Source organism: Diadema antillarum, unplaced genomic scaffold (genome assembly GCF_040938485.1).
Source record: "Diadema antillarum isolate AM-2024a unplaced genomic scaffold, OU_Dant_1.0 scf00000069, whole genome shotgun sequence".
Classification (NCBI taxonomy): domain Eukaryota; kingdom Metazoa; phylum Echinodermata; class Echinoidea; order Diadematoida; family Diadematidae; genus Diadema; species Diadema antillarum.
In genome coordinates, this window is record NW_027270958.1 from 2,361,718 (window position 1) to 2,375,627 (window position 13,910).

Sequence of the window (13,910 nt, forward strand, 5' to 3'; positions counted from 1 at the left end):
GGTATAATATGCCTCATTTATCCCATCTGCCAGACCGGGAATGAACTCAGGAGGTGCCGCAATGCAGAACCTACGTAAATAATATATCATCTGTACGGGAGGGAGAGAAGCATCATCATCATCATCATCATCATCATCATCATCCTCATTATCTCTATGGGAGTGTAGGTGGGTCCTGTCAGTTTCCCGATCGTCAGCGCTTGGTGCAAGTGATGCGGGCGTGGATGTCGGACAATTCCAATAAATGTTTATCTGACCAAAAAGTGTGACTCTAAAGCCGTGTTTGAAAGAGTTGAAACATGGTGGATGTTTCAAGTGATATCTTGGGCAAACTTTTCCATGACTGAATGACCCTTTCGCTGAAAAAGTTGCTCCGGACATTTAATCGACAGTGAGTGGTGAATAATTTGAAGGAGTGGTCTCTCCTTGATACCGAGATTTGCACAAAGTAGGATTGTGGATTGAGTCTATATATTACCTATACCCCATGCAATATTTCGAAGACCTGGATCATGTCCCCTCTTTCCCCACGAGGGAAAAATATCTCCAGGTCGGATCTGCGATGCTGAAGACTTTCTACAAACTCAGTGTTGTGCGTGAATGTCAAATGTTTATGCGCCCAAAACTTATCCACACCATTTTTGAAAATGGATAACTTGAAGAAGGGACTTAAAACTCTGGCAAACTATTCCAGACATTAACGCCAATTCATTTGTTGGGGGGGGGGGAACCTGCTTCTGTGGGTAGCCTGCGACGAGTGCTAAAGAGCTTCGATGTCAGAATGATGAACAAAAAGAACTACCCATTGCAAATGACCCGAAATCATGCCTGTAGGCCTATATTAAAATAACAGATCGCCCATGTATCCCAAATTACCACTCGTATGAAAACACGGAAAATGTACACGGGAAAAGAATATGGCGGTGGAGGAGACGGATTTGAGAGGGAAGTGAGTGGGAAGTACAAGGTGAGAAAAATGAGTGGGAAACAAGGAAAAAGTGCAGCAATGAAACATTGTATCCACGACCAGAAAAGCGGACAAAAGAGGGCAAGACTGTCGTCCTCCCTATTTTACTCTTTGTTCGCTTCTGAGAGAGGGATTACCTTCCCATACCAACAAGAGGTGTCAAAACATGGAACAACCTTGATGTCGTTATTGCTAGCCTGGAAACAAACCCAATCTCAATTGCGAAAGAACTGACTGAACAAGTACGTTGGAGAAGTGATGTCAGTTAATAAAAGAAAACAAAATAAGTCCCTTGCCATGCTTGTAGTTAAATGTAAACATGCCCACCAAGTTTTTAAAAAAATGTTGGAAACATAATAACAGACTTCGCGGGTATACAATAGTCGTCAAGGTCACAACTTATGAACCCCCTGAAGAATATAAGAGGCGTTATTATACACAGAGTTAGCATTGACCTCATTATGAGGTCAATGCTATAGAGGAGGAATTGCTTGAGAATTAAAAAAAAAAGCATAAGAAAGCACAAACATTAGAGATTAAAAAAGAAGACGTAGGCCTACGGAGTGTTGCAAGACGTACAGAATATAAATATATACCACATACAATTGATCTAGGCTATACGCTATTCGCCACCCGTCATGATTCAAATACCAGCGATTTGGCCACACCCATGCAGCACACAATGTATCTAGAAAGACTCTAAATTCGCATACTGCGCTGCGGAGGGGCGCATCACGTGGTGTTGCCAAAAAAAAAAAAAAGAGAAGAAAATGAGAACATGGACTCACCATTAATTGGTGGTTTGCTATGTATACCTCTTATTGTGATACTGCATTGGAACTACCTGCGCACGCAGATATGATATCTTGCATGATGTCTTTGAAAATGATAAGTATGGAAAATTAGCTCAATCATTATGTATCCAAGAAACATGATTACATAATTATTGCAAAGTACATGTGATATCCCTAACTCTCATTGTGTGATAAAAAACAGGAAAGCAACCGGTGGTGACTGCGCGATATACTTTTTAATTAAGGTTGTACGTTGAACTTGATTCAGAACAAGAAAGTCAGTAAATTGGTATAGATTTGAAAAAAAAAAATCCTTTGATAAATCGCTATATAACTTATTCATGCAAATGTCTTGAACGAGATAGGTTGAATTATTAGTGTGCAAATGTAAGAGGAACTCTCTGGTACAGTATTATTGTATATGGTAATTTTGATAGCCGCAACACACTCTAGAATAGCACAGCATCTGATATGAACGATGAAATTGTAGAAAATCTTATTTTAGAAAATGATAGGGGCCTATGGATGGTATATGTTAGATAATGGTTCACTAACACGTTTAATTCCATAAATGGAAGTACGTCTTGCCATGATTTATCGCTGGCATCAATTAATCTTGCCCCCGATGCACCTGGCACGTCACCGATGACAATCACGATAACGATCATTTTGTAATGAAAAGAAGAAGGGAAAATAGATGATTCTTTCATGATGGAATAATTATGATAGCAGAAGTCTCTGGTCATGCATTCCCAAATGCAAACTTGAGATTATATACTCAGAAAGATTAGGCCATATGCACTGTTTTCTGTGAAACTTTCGAAAATAATAATAATAATAATGAAAAAGCATGCCAGTACAGTGTGGCCGGAGGCACTATGTTTTCGGGTATTATAGGCCGTCCGTCCGTCTTTGTGGACAGCGTAACTCACGAACCGTTTGAGATATCCAATGACAGTCGGCATAATGTATGTGTGATTATTCAAAAGACGGAAGTTGCACGCGATGCCATCCATCACGGTAACGCCTTTCTCGCATCTTAAATCGCCAATAATTTCTTATCTTATAAAACCTATATCCCCTATTATGCAAGACCGATATTTTTGTGCACGAGTTGAAGAATCAATGAAAATCACTTATTGTTATTCAGATGGTTATTATTCCAAAGTGAAAATCGTGTAAGCTGTAGATGTAAGCACAGAAGGAATTAACCCTCGTATATTCCTGCTTATTTTTTTTTTATAGCCGAATTGACCGCTATTAGAATTGCTCTTGAATAGGTTGAATCTTCAAGAATATAAAATATGCTGGTGTCAACGTCTCTAACTCACACTCTGCCCTTCAAGCAATAGAAAACAGAAAGTCATTAGCCGTCGTGCACGAGTTATGGATGGTCTATTTAAGGTCATTGTTGTGCCACCGAGAAGTCTACTCAGCATCGAGCCGGGTTGACCAGAAATCGCTCTATTCCCCACGTCCTTTTTTTCTGCAGGGGGTGTTAAAAAGACGTAAATATTCAGCCTTGAATGACGGGTATTTAAGCAATTCGAGTCCAAATTGTTAATGATAGCCGATCTTTGATGATAAGTCATGAAGTCACGCTTTAGCACTAAAAGGCCGCCCATGAGATGACTCCGAGCAGGGAGGTGGATGCTCCGAGCAATACTGAACAGTACACATTGCGTAACCCGGAAGTACACGTGTACTACGGGAGGGGAAAAAAAGCGTAAACAAACTCGGCACTCCGTCATCGTGTGTACACTGTACACGCACATCATACACATCATCCGCAGTATTTAAAAGAGAGTGTACTTCAGTCAAAGCGTTGAGAAACTGCAGCTCTATCCACGTAAATACGTTCCTTGCGCAGGCGTGTAGTTCATCGATAATCAATTATTTTACATCATATTCAGGTAACGTTGTATGTGGTGTGGTTGTTGCTGTTAAACGTACATGTACGAAGTTTTAAACAGGCCCAGCAAGTATATTCTGGCTGCCAAGATGTGACTCGCGTGCGAGTACTTATTTCTGTGCCAACATGATTATGAACGTACGGGGCCATACTTGACTCTCATGCCATGGGTTCAAGATCTCAGCTGTTCTAGACTAGGGCATCTATTAGGATAAGTCACCGTCAAGGTTACTGACTGTACTTGCTCATTCCATTGCCGAACATTTGGGCCCTGTTGCATAAAACCCTTACCGCTGGACTTACCGCTCCTTTCTAGCGGTAAGTCTTCAAATTAGCGGTAAATTTTAGAATCCTTGATGCTGATTGGCTGTGACGCCTAATTTTGACGGTAGTTACCATTTAAATTCAACGGTAAGTTTTATGCAACGGGCCCCAAACTGAATTGCTATACCTTTTTGGTACACCGGCTTAAGACCAACTTGTACAACATGTGTATGATGCACGCGTATTGCCGCTAGGCGCTACTTGTGTGTTTTCCTGAGATACTTCTAGTCAAAGAGAAGTTTAGGTTGTTGTTTTTTTGTGTCATTACACTTTTTCTTTTCCATTTTGTCTAGCATTTTGCGTCCCGTTTTATCTGCTTTTGTGTGTCAGATTTCTTCCTGTGTATTTTCACGCTTCACTCTGCATGTAAACTGAATATCATTTGGTTTCTCCTCTTATTTAGGTCATCCGAGATGTTCCGACCCCGACGACGAGCAATGCATCGGCGAGAAGGCCTCGGCCTTCTCCTCCTCTTCCACCAACTTTACCGCGTCGGATTTAGCAGGATCCCTCCAGCCACACTGGTCACTCTGGCTGCAAACATTCTCATCTACTTACGTGTTCTGAACCCGTACATCAAGGCAGGTTTTGTTTTCTTTCTTTCATTTTGCAGACACAATCTCTGTCTTCAGAGAGAATCAGGGGGGTGTTTCATCAACGTTTGTCAGCGCTAAACAGTTGTCAGCACTTACAATCACCATAGTAACAGTCAGTGACCAGAACATCTCATCCAATCAAAGCCAAGGATTTTGCTGAAATTGTCAGCGCTGACAGTTGTCAGCGCTGACAAACGTTGATGAAACACCCCCCTGGACTCTTGTCTTTTTTTAGAGGGAGTAGGAAGGAGGGGTATCTATATGCACAGAGCAATGAATATTCACATGAAGTGACGATTTGCTGCAATCGCCGCTAGATTTCAACTTAACTCCATAGAGCTACGTAGCCCAGGGTGTATAACGAGGCCAAGTATAGGCTAACGAACATGGCAATGATGCGTGCACTGTGATTGAAACTCCATATCCGTCACTGGGAAGGATATTTGACTCCATCTGCCAGCCACCTACCTCACTACCTTCATGTAATTGTGATGTGTATTCAACAATTTGCTGTAGATCTAGTAGAGGCATCATAGTGTGAAACCTGTACAAATAGGCTGTAGTGTACGGGGAGCGTGTGTTTGCTTTTGTTTGCTTTGTGTATGCAGCACTGTAAAGTAATGAACAATGTGACCAGATCATGTGTCAGTGTTGCAGTGGTAGCTGCATTATATAATACATTGTAAGTTTGTACTGTATGTGTAAAGAGGTGATGCTAAAAATATGTTGTTATGCTAGTAATGCCTTTTTATGTTGTTGTTTCTTTTAAAAATCTAAACTTCTCACTCAAAATCTTGTAACCAACAGAGGGTCATCAGGTCACCATCAATCAAGAATGTCTGCGTCAGCACGGTGTCAGTGTGGTACAAAGGTGACTGGCCCCGTCTCTTCCTGGCAGCCTGGTTCCACCTCGACGACTGGCACCTCTATTACAACATGGTCTCTTTCATCTGGAAGGGGATCTCCCTTGAAAGGCAAATGGGCACGCCCTACTTTGCTTACCTCATCCTGGTCTTCTCGGCACTCACCAACGCCCTCTTGGTTGGACTCAACATCGGGGTTGCCGAACTGCTGGAGGACCCTTCGTACATCACAAGTTGTGCTGCTGGCTTTTCAGGTGAAGAGTTGGATTGACAATTTGCATTGATGTTGCAGAAGCCTGTCGTTTCATTTGCAGATATTCTTTTTTTTTTTTATCTACCGGTACTTTTAAAGTGCAGCTGTATACCATGTTCAAGTTCAGATTGAAACAAAATGGTAGGAGTTTCAGAAAAAAAAATGGATGTGAGATTGGAATACTCTTGAATTTCTAAGTTTTACACATTGTTACCCAATATACAGTGTACACAGTGACATTGGTCAGAATCATGTGATGCAAATTAAAGTGATGATGTCATTAACTCCCAACTCCTCCCATTGCTTTTTGCTCAAAAAAAAAAAGAAAAAAAGAAAATGAAAACTATGGTTTGGGACAACCAATAACTCCATAACTACCACCTCTTGACCCTAGTAGCATTGCAAGTAGGTCATTGCAACACAACACGAAGGGTACACATCACGGTCCCTTGACTTATTAATGACAAATATCAGGGGTGATTTTATTCCCCCTTCTTTTTGAATGCTGTAGATCAATCTTTCATTATGCTAGAAAACAGAAAATAATGATTATGTTGAATTTGCCTACCTCATTAAATAAAAAAAGTACTGTATTGTCAGACATCATATAGTCCGTTTCGAGTACTTAAAGATGTGTAGTATCTATGTGTTCATGTCTTCACATGGGAAAACACTTAGAGCAAGAAATGGGGTTGTTGTAAAGTTACAATGTCTATGAGCTGATAAAAAGATACAAATGCACCCAACAAAGTTCCATCTTTGAACCTCTAATCAACAGGTGTTCTGTTTGCCCTGAAAGTGCTGACTACATACTACACCCCAGTCCACAACCAGAGGATCATGGGGCTCTTCAGTGTACCCTCCCGCTGGGCCTGCTGGGTGGAGCTGGTCCTCATTCAACTCATCGTTCCCCGCGCCTCCTTCACTGGGCACCTGGCGGGAATTCTTGTTGGGCTGGCTTATGTTAAGGGACCCCTTAAACCCATCATGGATGCTGTGTGGCATCTTGGGTCATCTGGTGAGTTGTCCATCCTATGACTATTTGCTATTAAGGGTGATAAATGCTACGAACTGTGCAGACCACAACTCAAAGGTTGTGATCATGCCCAATTTATGGAACCTTTTCAGCACTTGAAGTCGGAGGGCACTTAGTAGAGTCATGGCAGAGTGTTGTTAATCTCTTTTACCACAAAATGGTGTGGGAAGTGACATTGTGGAGACTTGGCTGTAAATGGTTATACTGCGCTGTTGTTTTGGGGACGGTTTGATTTTTGCGAATTTCACAAATCACTGTTGGGCTTCGAGTTTTAACTACCCGTGAAAATATTGCTACCTGATGCACTAGCAGATTGAACAAGCAGGCATGGGTGTATTTACGATAGCCTGTGTCATATCACGAAAAAAGCATTTCACTGTCACCTCCTCATTTGTGAAGATATGTGTACATGAAAATAACAGCTCTTATAGTATCTAGATGCAGGCAGATGCTTAGGAAAGAATGTTCAATTAAAAGTCCAGAAGGTGTATATCGCCACTAATATGTTTGATTTCATGACTTTTGGTCAAAGTCACATCTTGTTTGCGATTATTCTTCGTTCAAAATTCCTAATGATAGGGAATTTAAAGCTGGTTGAATGATATTAAAACTTTTTGTCTTGACTATCATCTGTGGTTGGGATTATGGCTTCAAGTAATTGATCTATCTCTTTGCTTGTCCTGGTATATTTTCACAGCATTTACTGGTATGCCACCCACAAGCAGGGCAAACATTCAGTCCAGGACCAGCGCCACAGGCTACCGCCAGGAAGCCCAACACGCGAGTGGCCCCACCGGCAGCAACTGGGGGCGTGGTTACACCACGGGGCGAGGGAGTGGGTCTGCCAATCACGCAAGGCCAGCCCCACCGAACCCTTCCGCGTCATCCTCACGACAGTCATGGATGGCTTCGGGGAGTGGTTCCTGGAATGGTGCCCCGCCCACTCTCCCTAGCTATCAGGTTGACGATTACACAGGTGGGATGAGTGAGGAAGACCAGCGGCAAGATGCACTGAGGAGGAGCAGGTCTGATGGTGAGTTCTGTTCATTGCCCTCTCTCAATTACTGTGTACGCCGTATATTTCACAGGTTTTTTTATGTTCGCGAATTCAGCAACACATGAAAATAATTAACTCTGATCCCAACATGAATGAAGCATGTACATGTTCATTTCTATGTGCCTTACTGTACTCCACATTTGCTAATTCAACCACTCGCAAAAATCGTCGATGAGTCCTGATTTGCAAAAAGTTAGACCCGCTAAATGTATGCCGTTTGCAGTATTTTAGTTTGTTTGCTATCTCTTTAATATCCTAAATTGCTTTCAATCTGGTTGTTGTGTTTAAGTAATGAGCAATCTTAATTTGTAGGTACCTGTATTTACTTACAAGTATAGTCTACAAATATCGCAATTTGTAGGTGTACATGCTTGCACTAATGTTATTGACTGTGACCACCAAGTCTGCTTATATCCCCTTACTGTTGTCCATATTTGCTCAAATCAATTGTATACTTCAATCTTTCACAACCTGACAGCCACACTGTTCCACATGATGTTGCCTGTAAGTTGTTCTTGAGGAGTGTTTCATCCATTCATTGTGTGTAGTCTTCATGGTGTATTTGTGTTCCTTTGCAGTGCAGTACACTCCCATTGGAATAAACATGGTCATTAAAAAACTCTTGTTACACCCAAGTAAACATTCAGGTCCGAATATTATTGTCCATATATCATTATATACATGTACTTTATTGTTTGGCTATAATGACATTTAATTATGATATAATGAAAGAAAACTGACAGTCCAGAGGACTTCACTTTATTGGGAGTCACCTGTATACGAATTCACTTCTTCTTTGAAGTATTACCGTAAAACAAAATATTTTCATGGCATGAAATTTTCATGAATTGGAGCCGGCGGCCTTCTTTGCAAACTGCCCCTGGCATTCAAAGAATATAGTGTAGACAATAATTTTTTACATGCAGTTTAATTTAGTGAATCTTGGCTCTTGCGAAATTCATGAAATTAAAATGCACGCGAACATTTCTCATTTTACAGTAAGCTTGTAAATGTATGTCTTCTTCTCTTCTTTCATACATTTATCAAGCTGATGCAGATCATCACCATGGCAACAGGCCTCAGCCGTCTGCTCCTCCTGTGGATGACAATGACGATCCTGCAGATAGACTGTATCCTGACCTCAGTAGAGAGCACGGCTACCCTGCTCCCCCTTATCCCCAGAACGGTGGGAGCGGCCCCTCAAATGAGGAGCTAAGGAGGAGGCGTCTCGCCCATCTGCAAAGATGAACCGTGCTTACGAGATCTGTAACAAGATCCGTGAACAGTTATCTCTGCAATTCTAAGCTGGCGATGGCTGGTGGTTGCAGGTGTACGAATTCTGAAGTTTGGCTTGTTGCCGAGTGAAAATTCAAGATCAACTATATGCCCATTCATCCAATGTTTTATACCCCCACTTCTCAACCAGTTGGCTGCGACCTACAAGCTCTCATAGACAACATGCAGTGTCTTTTAAAAGATCATATTCATTCTTTCTGGGCCTCAAAAATGTGTAAGAACCAAAGCGGGTCTCGGATTGAAAAAAGATGAGGAGCATGTTTTTATACCACACCCCCAAGTTAAAGCACAACCCACACTAACCATTCCAGCCTCATAGATTATGGAACTCCAGGAATTTGAAATGGTGAGACGGCGCTTCTAAGATGTGAAGAGTATCTTTCTTATCTGTTGTTAGTAATTAGTAGCTGTATTAAGTTACTCCATTGCAGATAATCATGTATAGATATCAAAATATGTTAATCTACATGATGTAATACATGTACTTTCAATCGTTATAGAAAAAAAAAAGCTGCTGAAAACTGCTTATCCAATAGTGGTGAGCAAGCTTAGGGCTCACTGCTTGTTCAGCCCTCCCACCCCCCCCCCCCACCCCCTTTGCTCAGGCTGTTGCTATTCATTATTTTCCTGCTCTTTATCCTTCTGTTGTTCCTTATCTCATTTGATGTTGGCTTCCTATTCATCTTTATTCTTCACAGGTTGCCCCCTATGATCCTGTGGGATCATCACTGGCCCACCTCTGCCTTTTGTCTGGTCACCCTTTTGCTTTAAACCCCGGCTTCCTTACGTTTTTGGCTCCCTGCCTTTGACTTCTAACCCACCCCTTTTGTTTTCATTGTTCTGTGTCTCTAAGCCCTACTTAGACTATGCTTGTTGTGTGTAGTCAAGGACATAATTTAATTATTTCTTTCCACACATGTTTGTCATTTTGCCTCTGATGAACATTCTGATAGGATGGAAACTTGATCAGGCCCCTTTTGACTCCGCTTTTAACCAAATTCACCAGATCACAGGAAATTATTATGATTGTGAGGTCAGGCATAGTAGCAGAACTTCTGATAAGGGGACTTTATGAACTATGTTCCATATGTCCTTCTTTAAGTGAGAAAGTCTTGAAAATTTAGATGATGTAGGAAGATGTGAAGGACAGATGTTTTCAGCAAAAAATGAAAATTCTATGCCATTAATATTGTATAAACTGAAAAATTAGCAGTCTCCAAGGCTGTATCAGGGTTCCATTTTTATGGATTATATGCATTTTTTATTTCATTTATGTTTTTTAAACCTTGGCTTGTGTTCGGTATGTGCATTATCTGACTCTCATGTTCACGCACTCGATTCCGGAACTCTATATGATATTTTGCCTTTTTCTGCCAAACCAGCTTTCCATGGTATAAGCAATGCAGGAATGAATTTTCACTGTGTGCCTGTGAATGTTGTGTGCACATATTACATTGGTTGCATACAAATTTCTTGACTGGTGTCCGTTGCATGTATATTACAAGATATAATCTTGACTGTGTGTATGTGTGTGTGTGTATGTGCAAAACTGTGCATTTGAATTCCTCAAAAAAAGTTCTGCAATTCAAGTTTGAGGGGTAATATATCTCTTGTTGCTTCATCATCATACATGAATGTGGTATCATTAGAAAGCTTGATTATTCCTCTTTACAATGATGTGTCACTTGTGATTCTTATGCAATCATGGAATGCACAGCTCTGAATATGCAGCAAGGTAAAAAAAAAGTGAATTCATCCAAATTTCAATGACAAAAGAATGAAGACACAGACAATCTTTTCTGTGTCTGTCTCCTCTCCATTTATTGAGAAATGGTTGCATCTCATTAGGTCAGTAGCGGGTAGATGACCCAAGGACAGCAACTACGGCCTGACACCTCCTTCTCATGCTGTTCACCATTCTTGTCACACGAAGCTGTAGGATGGCGTTCCATTCTTCAACGAGGATCAGCAGCAGGTCTGCCACTGTCGTGCGATCAGTCACTCTCTGCCTGACAGACAGGCCGAGCTGATCCCACAAGTGTTCGATAGGATTAAGGTCAGGGCGGTCGCTGGCCATTCCATCCTCTCAATGCCCTCATCCCGCAGGTACTCGTTGATGATCCATGCTCTATGCAGACGAGCGTTGTCATCTTGGAAGATGTCATTCGGTCCAAGGTTACGGTGCAAATACGGAAGTGCCACTGGCTAAAGGACTTCATCTCTGTATCGCTGGGCCGTCATGTTGCCATTGATGATGCTAAGCGGCGTTTTGCCCACTGCTTAGATGCCGCCCCATACCATTACACTTCTCCCTCTAAACGCTGTCAATCTGTCGACGCAACAATCTGCAAACCGTTCGCCAGGATGTAATTAGACCTTGATCCTACCGTCCAGCTTCCTGAGACAGAATCTTGACTAATTGGAAAAGAGAACAGATTGCCACATCTCCTGGTTCCATCTCAAGTGTTCACGACACCAGCACATACGGGCATGACGGTGGAAGACAGTCATTGCCGGTTTTCTTGCAGCTTTGCGAGCAAGTTGGTTGCGTGGAGCCAGTTCCTGATTGTCTAATCAGACAATCTTCTGCCAAATCGCCTTGCAAATCTGTCTCGGAGATTTCTCGCAGATAGCCTTCGGTTCCTTAATGCAGACAGTGTGATGGACCGATCTTCTTGCGGGGTTGTCTTTTTGGGATGCCCACTCCTTGATCTGTCTTTAACTTCCCCAGTTTCAAGAAATTTCACCCGCAATCTTGATATTGTGCTTGCGCTCACCCCAAACCGGGCCGCAACATCCTTTTGGGGTACACCTGCTTGGAGTTGCCCAATTGCCTATAGGCCTTTAGGAGATTCAATAAGCGTGGCATCTTTAAAAATTTCACGAACGACCACTCAGTAAACTGCAGCTCTGGTGCACATTCATGCAAGACATGCACTGTCATCTGGGTACTTTTCAAAACACATTGCATCGTCACAAGACACTTCGGTGTTGAAAACAATGCTTTTTGCAACATTTCGATGCAGACTCTGCCCTATATTCAATAGTACTGCACATTCCATGATTACATAATCACAGCAGATGGCACATCATTGTACATGTAAAGAGGAATAATCAAGCTTTCTAATGATACCACATTCATGTATGATGATGAAGCAACAAGAGATATATTACCCCTCAAACTTGAATTGCAGAACTTTTTTTGAGGAGTTTATATGTAGCTGTGAATATGGTTATGTGTATGTGTATATATACTAGTATGTACAATATATTCCTACACACCCACACAGATGCATGTTTGTGTATGTACAAAGTATGTATATGTGTAAATTTATACAAAAATGTATCAAGATTCAATGAAGGGCGTCAAATATATTTCAGTTAGTATCTGACGTAGATTGTGATCTTTGTTTGTGCAGTATGCTCTCTCTTTGGAGACATGAGGAGATAAAGTTTAATACACTATACAGTACTACATCTTAACCTGTTGAGGACGGGCTGATTTTGCTACAGCACACATTTCCCACAGACAAATGCGTGAGTATACTTGGGACTCGTCCTCAAGGGGTTAATTGTGTTGCTATTGTCTCTCAGTGCCCAGGCATATACACCTGAATGACAGTCCACAATACAGTGCACTCCTGATATAATGAACACAGTGGTATTGTACATGTATATCTTGTTACGATGAAGTGGATATTCATGTCCAAAAATTGTCATCTAAATATCCTTATATAGACACCAACTGGTCGGCTGTAACAAAATTTTGATATGAAGAAAGAAAGCTGTTTGTCTGAAGGACTTTCTTCATATTGGGGGATTGCCTGTTTAGGAGTCATCATGGGCAATTACAGTCGCCTCTCAATAAAACAAAGTCCTTTGTAGGACAGGTAATTTTCTTTTGTTATATTGAAATTGCATCGTAATCAAACAAATAAACGATAAAAATATAGAGCTTATAATGTTGGGGCCTGCTTTTTTGTTTCAGTGTAACCCAATTTTTGTTATAATCATGTTTGTTATAAAGGGAGTGCACTGTATATTAGATAATTTATTCTATATTTATTAGTGCATAAGCCAACTCATTATTTGTTGTTAATGTAACAGAAGTGACATATTTGCATGTCTACATATACGTGTTTGTTTTGGGGTTTTTTTTAGTTAAATAAATATTCTAGAATAAGAGAAGAATCTGTCATCAGTTGCCTTTATATGACCATATTGAATCTACCTGACAATATAGAATATCAATACTAATGAAAAGACTGAAATACGTTTATAGGTCACAATCAATTTCAGACACTGTATTCGAAGACATGTACATGTTTGTTTAACAGATCTGATTTATCAGTAATAGGACACATTGGCCCAAATTTACGCAGGTGGTACAAATGAAACCATGGTTTAAACCATGGACAAAAACCATGGAGCGCCAAGTGTCGCATGGAATATTTCGTTACGAAATCAGTCATTTTGTTGATAAAATGATTATTTTGCGACAAAATGGCAACATTTTGTAACTAAAAGAACATTTCGTCCACAAAATGATAATACACTTGGCGCTCCATGGTTTTTGTCCATGGGTTAAACCATGGTTTCATTTGTACCACCTTCGTGAATTCGGGCCTATGTGTCAACCATGCTATGTTATTTGGGATGATGTGTTTGTATGTTCCATTATCATCAGTGTTTTATGTATGAACTTTGCTGCATGAACTCTGACAGATATTCTATGGTAGTTTGCTTCATGAGAAAAGGGCAAAAATTGTAGAAGTACTACAAAATGTGTTTTATTCATGTTACAGGATGGGA

The 13,910-nt window shown here is 41.0% G+C and overlaps 1 protein-coding gene across 1 annotated transcript; it reads left to right on the forward strand.

The window, feature by feature from the left end:
• Window positions 1-4,400: 4,400 nt before the first annotated feature.
• LOC139716750 (rhomboid-related protein 4-like) lies at window positions 4,401-9,361 on the forward strand. Its single transcript, XM_071628284.1, has 5 exons — window positions 4,401-4,578; window positions 5,401-5,710; window positions 6,488-6,727; window positions 7,443-7,778; window positions 8,851-9,361. The coding sequence occupies exons 1-5, from the start codon at window positions 4,411-4,413 to the stop codon at window positions 9,048-9,050; spliced, it is 1,254 nt and encodes a 417-aa protein (XP_071484385.1). The 5' UTR covers window positions 4,401-4,410; the 3' UTR covers window positions 9,051-9,361.
• The last annotated feature ends 4,549 nt before the right edge of the window (window positions 9,362-13,910 follow it).